This window comes from Malaclemys terrapin, chromosome 2 (genome assembly GCF_027887155.1).
Source record: "Malaclemys terrapin pileata isolate rMalTer1 chromosome 2, rMalTer1.hap1, whole genome shotgun sequence".
Classification (NCBI taxonomy): Eukaryota; Metazoa; Chordata; order Testudines; family Emydidae; genus Malaclemys; species Malaclemys terrapin.
In genome coordinates, this window is record NC_071506.1 from 67863259 (window position 1) to 67878070 (window position 14812).

General features: G+C 46.3%; 1 protein-coding gene across 1 annotated transcript in view; it reads right to left on the reverse strand.

The window, feature by feature from the left end:
* The window catches only part of XKR4 (XK related 4), a 279200-nt gene extending 270220 nt beyond the window's left edge, over positions 1-8980 (reverse strand). Inside the window, exon 1 of the mRNA XM_054020163.1 lies at positions 8172-8980. Coding sequence (XP_053876138.1) covers positions 8172-8980 — 809 coding nt within the window. The remainder of the gene's footprint in view (positions 1-8171) is intronic.
* Between the last annotated feature and the right edge of the window lie 5832 nt (positions 8981-14812).

A 14812-nucleotide genomic window follows, 5' to 3' on the forward strand; every position in this document is an offset into this window, starting at 1 on the left:
ACCAAATCAAAAGCTGTGTTCACTTTCTGCATTGCACTTGGAGTCTTCATTTTTACTGTTTGAGAACTCTAAATCTCTGGCCTTTGTCCCAATTGCCCACCATAGAGGAACACCATCCCTGGTTATGCTCATTTTGCTGACTCATTACTCAAGTTGAAATAAATATATTAACAAAATCGTGTCTGTTGCTATTTTTCTTAACTTGTATTATTTTGTTCTCTATTCCAACTCAAGGATCCAATCATGCAGTCCTTTACTCAGCTACACTTAAGAAATAACTGTAGGGATAAGCCTTATGTACAGCAGCCATTATCTCCCTTGACAGCTGCATTCCTCAGAAACCATGCAACTGTCAACTAATTGCGAGGGTCAGACTCATGAGGACAGCATCCAAACTTCCTTGGCAACTGACCCAGCTTTACCAAGCTCATTTCCATAGGAGAGCAGAGGTATTACAAATCCCACTACTTTCAGAACCAAATGTCACTTCCAAATCACTTCAGCTTAACTTTTCCGCAATACGAACTAGGAAGGAGAAGGAAGAGAAATGAGTTTTAGAAGTTACACATCTGGTCCTCTGGAGGACATGAATTGCCTGGGCAGAGATGCCTGAAGGAGAGCAAAGAAGAGGCAGTGAGGAGATTTAAGATGAGAGTGGCTCTTGCTCTACCCATTAAAAAAACGGAGACACTCTGTGTTTCTTCCAGTGTTGTTCTGCCAGCATGTGGACCCACCCTTACTTTGAAAATACATGACCTCTCTAAGACTACTAGCACCACAGACAGTGCTAGCTGCACCTGCATTTTCCCTGTGCTTCCCAAACCTGTAGCCAAATGTCTATCTCCAGCAGCAGATGTACTTGGAGGACAGGGCTGCATAATTACTTCTAGATGCACATATGCATGGGTGTGACCCTAACAGCCCCGTTATGTCAACTGGCAAAGGGTGCATTCAACACACTGTTGTCAGAATATTTAGCCAAACTGTGTCCTGCAAGATATTATAAAAACTGGTGACATGCTGGTCATGAATATCATTGTGTGATGTATTATGTACAGGTTGTGTATAATGAGTTATGTATGTGTGCTGGAAATATGTTCTTAAAATACATTTTAAGGCAGTCGATAGACAAGCCTGCTTTAGACAAAAGAATAGGGTGACCAGATGTCCCGATTTTATAGGGACAGTCCCGATTTTTGGGTCTTTTTCTTATATAGGTTCCTATTACCCTCCACCCCCTGTCCCGATTTTTCACACTTGCTGTCTGGTCACCCTACAAAAGAATGTGAATTTACCTGTCTGGGTCGAGCTTTGTAAGCCAGGAACAATGAAATTATATTTACATATCAGGTAAACAAAGCAATCAACATAACAAGTAGTGAAGGAAACTGCTTGGTGAGCACTCCACGGGGCCTGAACCCCCAAAAGGTCTTTGTGGTTCTTGAGGCAAAGACAATGGACTTTGGGAAATAAAAGGGGAACAAAAAGACAGTCTAAGGCCATGTCTACACTGCACTTTCATTATTAAAACTTTTGTCACTCAGGTAAAAAAATACATCCATGAATGACAAAAATTTTAATGACGAAAAGTGCCAGTGTGGACAGCGCTTCACCGATGAAACTACTGCCCCTCATTGGGAGGTGGTTTTATTTTATCACCAGGAGAGTTCTTTCCCAGCAACAAAAAGCGGCTACACTGCTCACCGTACAATGTTGTGGCTGCAGCGGCATAGCTGCGCCGTTGTAAGGTGCGCAGTGTAGACATAGCCAAATTTTCCATCACTTAGGGGCTGAAGGGGAGATGCTGGTAGCTTGATATAAGTGAGAAACTTAGGCAAAGTCATAGTTGCAAGAATTAAGTTTTAGACACTAGGAAGCATGCTATTCTTTTTTGTAACCATTTTTTAATCTCTTAGTCTTGCTTGGTATCACTTAAATCTATGTTTTTATTAATAAACTTATTCTCGGGTTATTACAAAACCATCTGAATGCTGTTATAGTAAAGTAAAGTACAGGACCTCAGTTAAACTAACAGACTGGTGTGTACACTGCCTCTTCGGAGGCAGCAAACTTAATTTCTGCAAGTGCCCAGTCAGAGGGACTGGACACAGCAGAGACACGTCTCCAGGGAACTTGGGTTCACTGATTGTTACCTGCAAGGCAAGGTTTAGACTGGAGGAGTTTGCTGGTGAGATGAACAGACTGGTGCGGCAGGGAGCTGTCTCATAGAGTAAGCTCCAGCAAAGCTCTCTCTTGCTAAGGCAGAGAGGTAACACAGCCGTTCTGAGTGCCCTGAGCAGAGCATCACAATGGGTTAAACACAGAATGAATCAGAGGCATGAATAAGAAAACATCCACAGCTATGTCTGCACGCAAAATTAAAAAAAAAATTAACAGATTATTGTATAAATTCAACTACCTACACAAAGCCAAAAATCTGCCCTCAGTTACACTCAACCAACCATGCTAACTTCAGTGGGATTGTAACCAAGGACCAGTCCTGGCTGACAGTCTGCAGAGATCCGCCAAATCTTTTCACAGATGGCCTTTTCCCTTCCAAATGGCAGAATTCAGTCCTCAGTATAATGGTTTGTAGAAATTAGTGACAAAATACAAAAGAAAAACCTAAATTTTTATTCATAAGACATTTGTGGCTCATCTGCAGTCACACCACATTTTCTTTTTGTTATACTGTAGTAAAAGTTCATTTTAAATCACTATTTCACAGCATCACCCCAGGCAGCATTAAAACCCTCATTAATTTCCCATTAGCACACTTCAATTAATATGTAATTGTTTTTAGCAATCACACTTATATTTGTAAATATGAATTAATCTTGAACGTAATATTAAAAAAGGCCAGCTTCTAGTAATTCAATAGCTTAACAAAATTAATAATTTGAACCAAAATATTTTCTTTGTGCAAAGATATTGAGAGGCCAAGTCATATCAAAATATGTATCACGGTGCGTAACTCATACATGTACCCAAACCTACTGGGCTCAGAACTGGCTTTCATAATGTCCATACACAACTACTGCAATTCTCTATATTTAGGAATGAAGCTTCATGCCCTGAGATAGTTCCAGAGAACTCAGAATGCAGTAAGTCAACTGCTCAGCAATAGAGGTCACCAGGAACACATCACCCCAATTTGTTACTCTCAGTATGAACTTCCTGTTAAATTCAGAGTCCAGTTCCAGGTCACCATTTCAACACCCTGCATGGAACTGTTTCTAGCTATTTGAGCGATTGTCTCTCCACATGACCACCACTTCTTTGATATCTAAATTCCACTGGAGCAGTAAATCAGCTGGCAAATAAGGGATGGCTGATGACCTCTGGAGTCAGAAACTTCAGAGGAGATGGGCCTCACTGTCAGATGCAATGAGAATGAACAACAGCTTCCATGCTTTCACAGCTAAGCACAAAACCCACTTCTTATATCCTCACATTCATAGTTATATATATCTGGCTCAAACCAACTAAACAACAAAAAGCAACCTCAACACCCAAGTCTTCTTGCTGGCAGGGAGAATGCAAGGTATAATTGTCATTTTTACTTATTGAAATTGCTCAGGTATTATGGTAATGGGACAATAGAAGAACCTAGGTAGATGGGGTAGATTTAACCAGGGCCAAAGGAAAACAAATAAAAATTGAAAACTAAGACAGAACCCCCAAGCAAAGAGAAGAAAGTAGCACAGGTTTTCAACAGCAGGGACTTCAATCCTTAGACTATATGTGCTTGTAGGACTAATATGACACACACACAATGTGTAATATACCATGGTGGCCTGCCAAAGAAGGAACTCCTAATGAGTGCAAACCAAATTTCACAAAAAGGTCAGCCTGCATTCTGAGTGCTTACATGACAACCTCTCAGGCCAGCGTATCTGCTTTGCTAGGTGGGAGAGGTTTCAGTTCCATGGATTTCCTATTGGAATTGTGCTTACTTTTCCAAAAAGAAGTACCTATTTTCCAGAGTGTAGCTTCCTTTGGACCCACGACTGCACTGAGAAGTGTTGACATAATATATTTAGATGTCTGTAAGATGTTTAAGTTGATTAAAAAACTAAAATATAAAATTAACATGGCACACATTAAAGGATTAAAAATTGGCTAATTGTAAAAAACAGGGAATCATCATTGAGTGGGTCTATCTCCAGTGGGGTTCCCTAGGGACCAGCTCTTGATGCTACACTATTTTACATCTTTCTCAATGACCTGAAAGAAAACAAAATCATCACTGATAAAATTTGCAGATGACCATAAATTAGGGGAGTGGTAAATAATGAAGAGGATAGATTACTGATTGACAGCAATCAAGATTGCTTGGTAAGCTGAGCACAAGCAAAGCCATATTAAAACACATATTCTAAGTGAAAACATACATATCTGAAAACAAAGGATGTAGGTAATAATTACAGGGAGACCCTATCCTGGGAAGCAGTGACTCTGAAAGAAAGCTTGGGGGTCTTGGTGGATAATCAGTTGAACATGAGCTCCCAATGTGATGCTGTAGTGAAAAGAACAAATGTCATCCTGGGATGCATAAACAGGGGGATCTTTAGTGGAAATAGAGAGGTTATTTTACCTCTATATTTGGCACTGGTGCAATTTCTGCTGGAATGCTATGTCCAGTTCTGATGCCCACAATTCAAGAAGGATAGTGATAAATTGGAGAGGGTTCAGAGAAGAGAAGTGAACATGAGGACATTAGAAAACATGCCTTATAGTGATAGACTCAAGGAACTCAAGAAGATACTTAGGGAACAAATATTTAATAATTAGCTCTTCAATCTAGCAGAGAAAGGTATAACAAGATCCAATGGCTGAAAGCTGAAGTGAGACAAATTCAGACCGGAAATAAGGCATACATTTTCAACAGTCAGAGTAATTAATCATGAGAACAATTTACCAACGTCATGGTGGATTCTCCATCACTGACAATTTTTAAATAAAGTTTGGATGTTTTTCTAAAAGATCTGCTCTAGAATTATTCTGAGGAAGTTCTATGGCCTGTGTTACATAGGAGATTAGACCAGATGATCATAATGGTCCCTTCAGCCTTCGAATTTATGGGAATGGTACAAGCACACCTCTTTTCTCATATCATTCAATTTTGATGACCATAAGGACTCTGACTTTCATGAAATATATTGGGGAGGAAAGGAACAAATTAGCCAAATGGATTATAAACAATAACTATGTAAAATACTACAAACTATGGGCTATAAAATAACTATTTTTCTCTATATTTTCAGAAGTCTAGTTAAGTTACCAATAAACAGCTAACAATCTGGTCAAATTCTATTTTATTGATCAAACAACAAGGCATGCTAGAACATAAATAAGGTTGCTGAGTTTGATATTCATGTGGGTTTTATGGCATTAAAATGGACACAATTTATGAAGAAAAATGATAACAAAGGATAGTCAGCAAGTTTAAGGGCAAAGAATTAAGCACTCTTCCATGAAGCAAAATCTCATGCACAAAGAATTTAATCATAGAAAAATAATTTTAAAAAACAAACAAACAAAAACACAAGGGACTGAAGAACCCTCAATCCCAACTCACCATGCTGCCTACACTGCCATGCAATGTTGGACCATACCCAGCTCTACCCACAAACCCTACCCCCACCCTGCATGTTCCAATCCAGAGAGATGTCGTGGAGTTCTGCTCTGTGGCACTCAGGGTGATGCAGACTCTTGTTGTATTGCCTCTTTACCAACTGCCACCTCCCACATACAACTGAAATGTGTCACTCCTGCGACTTTAACCATTCTGGGGGGTAGATGGGGCAGGGAATTTGTTCTCAATATATTCAAATTACACGATATCACATCATGCTTACTAAGATCTCAATCTGCAAACAAATACACATGAGCAACTTTACACACATGAATAGTATCATTGTACTTAATGGCATCACTCATGTGCCTAAAGGTACTCGTGTGTTTGCAGGATTGGGTCCAAATATGAATTATTATGCATCTCACTGGGAGTCCTGAGTTCAGCCCCACATGGGGGAAGAACACAAGCAATCTTGAACAAACATTTTGTTAGTTGAAATTCTATTTGCTTCTCAATCAGTCAATGTTTAGAAAACCTGTGATTTTGGATTAGTCTCAACATAAGTTTGATAAAAAATAATATTCAAGACACTGTAAAGTATTTGTTGTAAAAAGGAAATGTGTAATAACAAATGATCAGTTTAATATTGTCAAACTCGCTAGATTATTATTTAATATTTATATTAAAGTAGTATCCAAAGGCCACAACCAGATTTGTGTTGTTAAGGGACAATCTCTCACCAAAAAAGGGGATTGTTGGAAGTTAAATTCCAAATTTGGAACATTGTACTGAGTCCAAATATGAAATAGAAATATTAAAATAATTCTTACTAAATGATATGACAATGATAGGAAATCTTTTTACAACAAATGCTAATAAAACACCTCTTCTAAAAATATACCTTCCACCAGTCAAAAAAGAAACTTCAATAATACTTTCAACTGTTGCATCAGTAGATTGCTACATTCAGCATAGCTGAAACGTTGCTTTTGTATACCATCATTTTATTTTGAAATTGTAACTGTCTGCATACATTATGCTTCCCCAAAACTAGGTTGCTTAAAACAACGGTAAAATTCACTTGCAAATGACTATGCCTCAATTTAAAATCTATTCTGGAACTGAAATTATATTCTTAAAAAACATCTTTTGGGGATGAAGAAAAGACAGTATCTAATAGAACACATAAGCTACATGGTACCTAATAGTATTTCAGTATTTTAAACTATACAGTTACTATTGCATAGTTTTTCCCAAAAACTTTAATACCTATGATGATATTCAGTGTAAGTATCCTTTCAATCAAGTACCATATACGATATAGATCATTATAACATGGCCTTTCCATGAACACCACATTATAGATAAGTAACTATTTAAAAGTTTGTCTGAAATATTTACCATACAACATGTATGAAAAATGGACAATATGATTTGAGAACTAGATGTTATATAAATAGATGTTATCCAAGCACAACTACAGGACTATACATTCCTAGGCAGTGCATCCCTCTTCTAGCTATAATCTTTACTCTCTCCGAAGTTCTCTAATCACATTAATTTTGTGCATACATGAAGGCAATTCTATATAATATTAATTATATGGTATATTTTTCTCAAAACACTATTTTTTTAACTTCACTCAGAAAGTTAAGGTTTGCCAGACTTTGGGATAATATAAATCTGGAGGTGTATTATGTTTTACATTGCAAGTTGATGTAATCTGGGTGTAATGTGACTGTTTACCATGTGCAGCAAATCAGAAGACAACTAAACAACCAGTTTAAATGTCCACTAGCATTAAAACTTGGGAAGGTTTACGATTCTTACCATTGCCTCCTTTTTTTTTTTTTTTTTTTTTTTTTTTTTTTTTTTAGAGTTTTTACATAAATCCTCCTCTTAAGGTAACCAGCCATCCTGATATTATCAGGACTGTCCAAATATTAGGGGCTTTTAGTAGAATCCTATTCCCCCTCCCCAGGGCCTTATTACCCCCAACGTGATTTTTCACACTTGCTATCTGGTCATCCTACCTCCTCTAGAGCCATGTACAATGATACAGCCATCCAAATCACCTGAACGCATTACAACAGCCAGTTCTCCAGAGGCAGTTACCAATACTTTTTGCATGGTTGTCACACTGCATATTTAATACAATCAAATAAAAAAAATAGTGTGCGAGCAGGGGTATGCAATATATTCACTGTCTACCTACCCAGCCACTCGGAAACGGGTAGTATTGCCGGTGGTAGCAATGGAATGGATTTATCCATGTTCCCTCGCACACGTAGGAGCTACCTAGTTTGGATAACATTCTAATCCAGTGGGAGTGTGTATTTGCATGCTCACGCATCCACACTACAGAGAATTGCATACGCCCGAACTACATTATTTACAGGGTCACTTGCTTTCCGAAAAGAAAGAGTAAAAGCTTAATAGCAATCCAAGTTTTCACTCAATTAAATACGCAAAAGGAGCCCTTCCCCATCCTCCCAACAACATCACAGGACGGGTAGGAGCCGAACCCCGAGGGGAGCCCGGGGAAGCTGTGGCCGGTAAGGGGGGTGTAAGCAGGGTAAAGGGGCTGTACCTCCAGATCTGCCCGAGCTGCAGGATGTGGATGAGGGACTGCAGGAGCCAGATGCAGAAGGCGCAGGAGGCGGACCTGCTCTTGCCGGCCCTGCCGCCGCTGGTGCTGCTGCTGTTGCTGCTGTTGGTGGCGGTGGTGGCGTTGCTTTTGCTGGCGTTGGACGCCTGCCTCTGCGGCGTGCAGGGGCGAGGGGCGTCCATGTCCCCGGCCGCCGAGCCGCTGCTCACCAGCAGTTTGCTCTCGGCTGCCGGGCAGTGGCCAGCAGCTGCAGCGGCGGCGGCGGCGCTGTCCTCGGTGCTGAAGTCGTGCACGAACCAGCGGAAGCTGAACACCTGCACGGAGAGGGAGCCGAGCAGCACGAAGAAGAGGGTCAGCCCGAACCACCAGCGCTGGCCCCGCAGGTAGTAATCGACCGCCAGCCAGATGTCGGTGCCCACGTCGGCGAAGTACACGGCCAAGGCGGCCAGGATCCACAGGCAGTCCCACAGCGAGTAGCGCCGCTGCTCCCGGCCCAGCCGCAGGCACAGCGACGATGAGCCCCCGCCCGAGCCCCGGGAGCCGCCACCGCCACCTCTTCCCCCACCGCCGCCGCAGCAGCAGCTGGGGCCGCCGCCCGAGCCGTCCCCGCCGCTGCCGCTGCAGCAGCCGCCCCCCGGTGCCTCGTCGTCGCCGCCGCCCGGTCCCGCGCCCGAGGGCAGCCCCGGGGCCAGCGCCTGCACCGAGCCCGAGTGGTCCGAGTTCTGCAGCGGCGTGAACGCCACCTCGCCGCCCTTCTTCATCTTCAGCCGCCCGTCCGACTTCGCGGCCATGATGCCTCCGCCCCGCCGCCGGGGAGAGCGCGCCTTTATCCCGCGCCTCCCCCTGCTCCTCCCCCGCCGCCGCTCCGCTCCCCTGCCCGGCTACGGGCGCGGGCCGCCGGCCGGCTCCTCCCGGGGCCGCAGCGCCTGGAGCGCCGCCTGCCTGCGGGGAGCCACGCTCAGCCTCCGCGCCCCGCCACCCGCGCGCTCCGCCCGAGCCGGCAGCAGCCGCGGGACCGCTCCCCGGACCGGCGCATCCCTCCGCCCTCCGCCGCCGCCGCCGCCACCCAGCTGACTGACGCCGGGAAAGAGGATGACCTCATCCCTTCCTCCTCGCTGCCGCCGCCGCCCCCAGCACCAGCCGCGGCGCGCGGGCGGGGAGGGGGCGGGGCACCCAGCGCCGCGGGAGGCAGAGAGTGAAGGGGGGGGCCGCGGAAGGGGGAAGCTACCTGCCTGTCCGTGGGTGCGGGGACGGGGAACGGCCAGGAACTGCGCTGGGGAGGGGCCACGGGGTGGATGGGGGGTCACTGGGGAGGGCAGGGGTTGGGATGGAGACGGGGGGTTAGGGCAGAGGAGGGGGGTTGCTGGGGGAGGGCAGAGGTTGGGATGGAGGCGGGGGGTTCAGGCACGGAGTGGGTGGGGGATCACGGGGGAGGGCAGGGGTTGGGATGGAGGATGGGGTTAGGGCACGGGGTGGATGGGGGATCTTTGGGGTAGCAGGGTAGGGGTGGGATGGAGACGGGGGTGGATGGGGGTCACTGGGGAAGGAAGAGGTGGGATGGAGGCGGGGTATATGGGGATCACTGGGGAGGCAGAGGTTGGGATTGAGGCGGGGGTTAGGGCACGGGGTGGATGGGGGATCTTTGGGGTAGCAGGGTAGGGGTGGGATGGAGGCGGGGGTGGATGGGGGATCACTGGGGGAGGCAGAGGTGGGATGGAGGCGGGGATGGATGAGGGATCTCTGAAGTAGCAGGGGTTGGGATGGAGGAGGGAGGTTAGGGCACGGGGTGGGTGTGGGGTCACTGGGGAAGGAAGGGGTGGGATGGAGGCGGGGTAGATGGGGGATCACTGGGGAGGCAGGGGTTGGGATTGAGGCGGGGGTTAGGGCACGGGGTGGATGGGGGATCTTTGGGGTAGCAGGGTAGGGGTGGGATGGAGGCGGGGGTGGATGGGGGATCACTGGGGGAGGCAGGGGTGGGATGGAGGCGGGGATGGATGAGGGATCTCTGAGGTAGCAGGGGTTGGGATGGAGGAGGGAGGTTAGGGCACGGGGTGGGTGTGGGGTCACTGAGGAAGGTAGGGGTGGGATGGAGGCGGGGTAGATGGGGGATCACTGGGGAGGCAGGGGTTGGGATTGAGGCGGGGGTTAGGGCACGGGGTGGATGGGGGATCTCTGGGGTAGCAGGGGTTGGGATTGAGGCGGGGGTGGATGGGAGATCACTGGGAAAGGCAGAAGTTGGGATGGAGGCGGGGGTTCAGGCACGGGGTGGATGGGGGTGGGGGCCGGGGAGCGGCATTGCGGAGAGGAAGGGCGGCGGAGTGTGTGTGTGTGTGGGGGGGTGTCTTTCAGAGAGCCCAAAGGCGCTGCAGCGCAGGGTGAGAGGTGTCGCTCTGGGAGCAGCCAGAAGGGGAAGCTGGGGGAGCGGGAGCTGCAGGGGGAGAGAAGGGGGCGCGCGGGACGTAGCTGCCGGGAGGGGGAGCACTGCGCTCGGGAAGCAGGGGCCCGCGGGTGAGGGGAGCGGTGTGTGTGCAGCTACCTGTCCCCTTGCTGCTGGTCCCCGTGCTGAGCGGGGAGAGCCCTGGCCAGTCTGCCCCGTTAGGTGCTGCTGTGTCACTTCGGCCCTTGGCGCGTGTGGCTGGGGATGGCGGGTGAGACCCCCCCTCCGCCCCCCGCAGCGGGTGAGAGGGAAGGAAGGCTGGTGTCGTGGGGAGCTGCTCTGGAATCCGGTGGATGGGGCTGGTGCAGCAGGAATGACTGGGACACGAGAGAGCCAGGTGCTGGAAGCAGTGCCATAAACAAGTGAGAAGTGTCCTCCCCAAGACATTGCCCAGCCAGGCGTGACCGAGCATTTGTCGGGTTACCGGATAACACCCCCCGCCAGCGCTCACAGCAGAAAGCTGCGGCTGCTCCCTCCGATCCCGGGTAACTGGTTTGAAATCCCAGGTGGCAAAGCACAAAGCAATAATACGTCCCACACCCCCCGCAGGAGTTTTACCTCCGTTAACTTTGGCACATGTAAGAGCGAGCGGTGCCGCTCTTAAATTACACCGTGATTCACAGGTTGGCAGAGGCGCTCAGGGGAAGGTGCGGAGACACCGCTCTATCCCGCCACCCAGGCAGAGACATCACGGGATTAATGTCATGCACGAGGCCAATGCCTGAGGGAGTTCTCCTCCCCCCTTTCCACCCCCCCCCCCCATCATTTCCGAGCCGAGTTTCCGCTGCTAAAATGAGGCTGGTTCCAGACCTGTGTAAACTATTAATTTTACCGATGTGCCTTTCACCTAGAGTAGCACAGATGGCCACATGGCTGTACTTTTCATTTTACAACCAAAGCACTCCCGGCTAGGCTAGGGGGTAGCACAAGCATGGGTTGAAATGGAAATCACTCCCTTGCCTATTCATTCAGCCCCAGAGCTCGCACTTTTTAGCAATCTAAAGCCTGGTCCCGGCTCTCCACAATGCTTTTCCGCTCCAGCAATCTCTCTCCCTTGGCACTCTAGCCAATTCAGCACTTCCTTTGCCAGTAAGCGCTGCTCACCTCCAAAAAAGGCCTTGCTGACTTGGCCATGCGACTGAGCTACAGCCCGACTCCTAAAACGCTTGGCTGTTCGTTATACTGTTATTCTCAGTGCAACAGCATCACATTGCTTTAATTGCTTCGCACGCAAAGGTGGCAGCAGTTGCTTGGTTAAGTTACATCTGATTAATCGTATTTCGCTAAAAACAACAGTTCAGTCACATAACGATCTGATAAACAGATAAACAGGGCTCAGTTAAACAAGCAACACCTGGAGATAACTATGGCATAAGAGCTCTGAACTCTGCATGGGGAAGCGGGAGTTGGGAAAGGAAGGACAATTCTGTTCTGTTACACTTGTAACTCGTCTGACATCAATGGGGGTGTACAAGTGAAGGTCAACATTTGGCATTCCTGGTTTATTTAATGGTCATTTTTGTGTGTGATATATTATAATAACTATATTTTCACTTTCTAAATAAAGCAGCCAAAAATTTAATCGTATTGATAGAAAAATCCCAATAGAAACGTTAATGAAAACATGATGGGGAATTCCAGTGGTACAATCTGCTGCTTAACACAACCCTTTCCAATCCGGGAATGAAGTGGAACCATTTATACTGACAAATAAAAATACACATTAGCTATGCCTTCAAACTCTTAATCGAAGGATGAGTATAAAGAAGAGCTTTTGGTTCTACAGACAACCGTTATGCATAAAATCTCTGAAAACAGACAATGTCTATGAAGAGACTGTTAAGGGCTATATAACTGAGCACTTAAAAGTCAAGAAATTATAAGGTTATGATTGCCGCACTTAATATCAACCTTGCCCCCCTTGTGCATATGCATTACAATACAGTCTTTAATGACAGGATCACATAATGTTTCTCAAATAATGTGCACTTGCTCTGCAAGGACCTGATTTTAATTTCTATTCACTCTTGAAGTCTACACTGATTTCATTCTCATAATTGTCCAGCATATGGTTATTCCTTAGATTTATGTAAATTCGTTTCTTTCTAAAGATATCTAGTTTAATAATTTACTTACTGGGCACCTATGTGGTATACAATGTATCCACTAGATTCCCATGTCAGGGGATAATGCAATTAACTATGTAGCCAGTTAAGCTACCATATATGTCAGCAGATTGTCACTGTTACTCTATTATACTTGCACTCTAATAAAATCAGTTTAGTGTGGACTTTTAATGTGACTTTAATTGCCTGTGTTTGGCATATACAGAGTAGTACACAGTACCACAAATGCTACAAACGTATCTATGAGATTACATTGCATATATTATTTGAAACATAGCAAGCAATCAACAACCTCTTTAGGGCCCAGCTGGTGCTCCGGATCCAGGCACAGAAGGGGGCTTGGATGCCTGTACAGCAGCATTCACTCCTTTCATAGACCCTTGAAATTGAGAGATCTTTCTGCATGGTTTGTGGTCCACCAGAGGGCTGGAGTTGTGGAGGGGATGCATAATATCCCCATTAGGCCTTGCAGTGGATATTGTAAAGTGAGGACTGTATTAATGTATCTGCCTATCCTCTCCTGGATCCCCAGAAGCCGCTGGAGCTAGGCAACTGAGAGACATGGAAGGTGGAGTGATGTGGCTGCTAGGATCCAGAGCCACTGCTAGTTTACAGAGCTTGGCATCCTCCATCAGGTTTGAGGGCAACTTTCCATGGGGCGAACCTTCCCAATGGGGCCTTGAAGGACAATCTCTGAATAAAGGTTGCAGGGTCAGGGCATGTAAAGAGATCATCTATTTAGATTATCAAGTTTAAAATATTGTAATTAGGAATAACTTGATCCCCTCCCACCTCAGTTTAGAGCTCCTATGTGGTTTATGAATCCTGCCAAAGAGAGCCAAAATTTGTCCAAAATCTGTTTTGACTTGTCCATTTATGTAACCAGTTCTTTTCTAATAGGTTTCATTTTCGAGTTATTGCATCAACACCTAGCTGAATATTTTCTAATTTGCGTTTCTGTATACATTAAGTGGCTGCCTGGATCTACCATACAATGTTGTGTGTTTCATGGAATTTTGCATAATAGCAATTTCTTATAAGTTTATTACCAATAGTTTTCTGTATTTACATCATAAAGGTCCAACTTTTCTCCCCATGGCTTCAAAAGGGGCTTGGACTTGGACTCTAAGGCCTGGTCTACACTATGACTTTAATTCGGATTTAGCAGCGTTAAATCGAATTAACCCTGCACCCGTCCACACAACGAAGCCATTTATTTCTAAATAAAGGGCTCTTAAAATCGATTTCTGTACTCCACCCTGACGAGCAGAGTAGTACCAAAATCGATATTGTCATTTCGAATTAGGGTTAGTATGGCCGCAATTCGATGGTATTAGCCTCCGGGAGCTATCCCACAGTGCACCATTGTGACCGCTCTGGATAGCAATCTGAACTCGGATGCACTGGCCAGGTAGACAGGAAAAGCCACGCGAACATTTGAATTTTATTTCCTGTTTGCCCAGCGTGGAGAGCACAGGTGACCACAGAGAGCTCATCAGCACAGGTAACCATGCAGGCCGATAATCGAAAAAGAGCACCAGCCTGGACTGTATGGGAGATACTGGATCTGATCGCTATATGGGGATAGGATTCAGTGCTAGCAGAACTTCATTCGAAAAGATGAAATGCCAAAATTTTTGAAAAAATCTCCAAGGCCATGATGGAGAGAGGCCACAATAGGGATTCAGATCAGTGCCACGTGAAAGTCAAGGAGCTCAGACAAGCCTAGCAAAAAAACAAAGGAGGCAAACGGTCGCCCCGGGTCAGAGCCGCGGACATGCCGCTTCTACGCCAAGCTGCATGCAGTTCTGGGGGGGGCTGCCACCACTACCCCACCTCTGACCATGGATTCCGAGGCGGGGATAATCTCATCAGCTACACCTGAGGATTCTGCGGATGGGGAAGGAGGAGGAGGACGACGAGCTCGCGGAGAGCACCCAGCACTCCGTTCCCCCGAACAGCCAGTATCTTTTTCTCAGCCTGATTGAAGTACCCTCCCAACCCTCTCAAGCCAATATCCAAGACCATGACCCCATGGAAGGGACCTCAGGTGAGTTTAC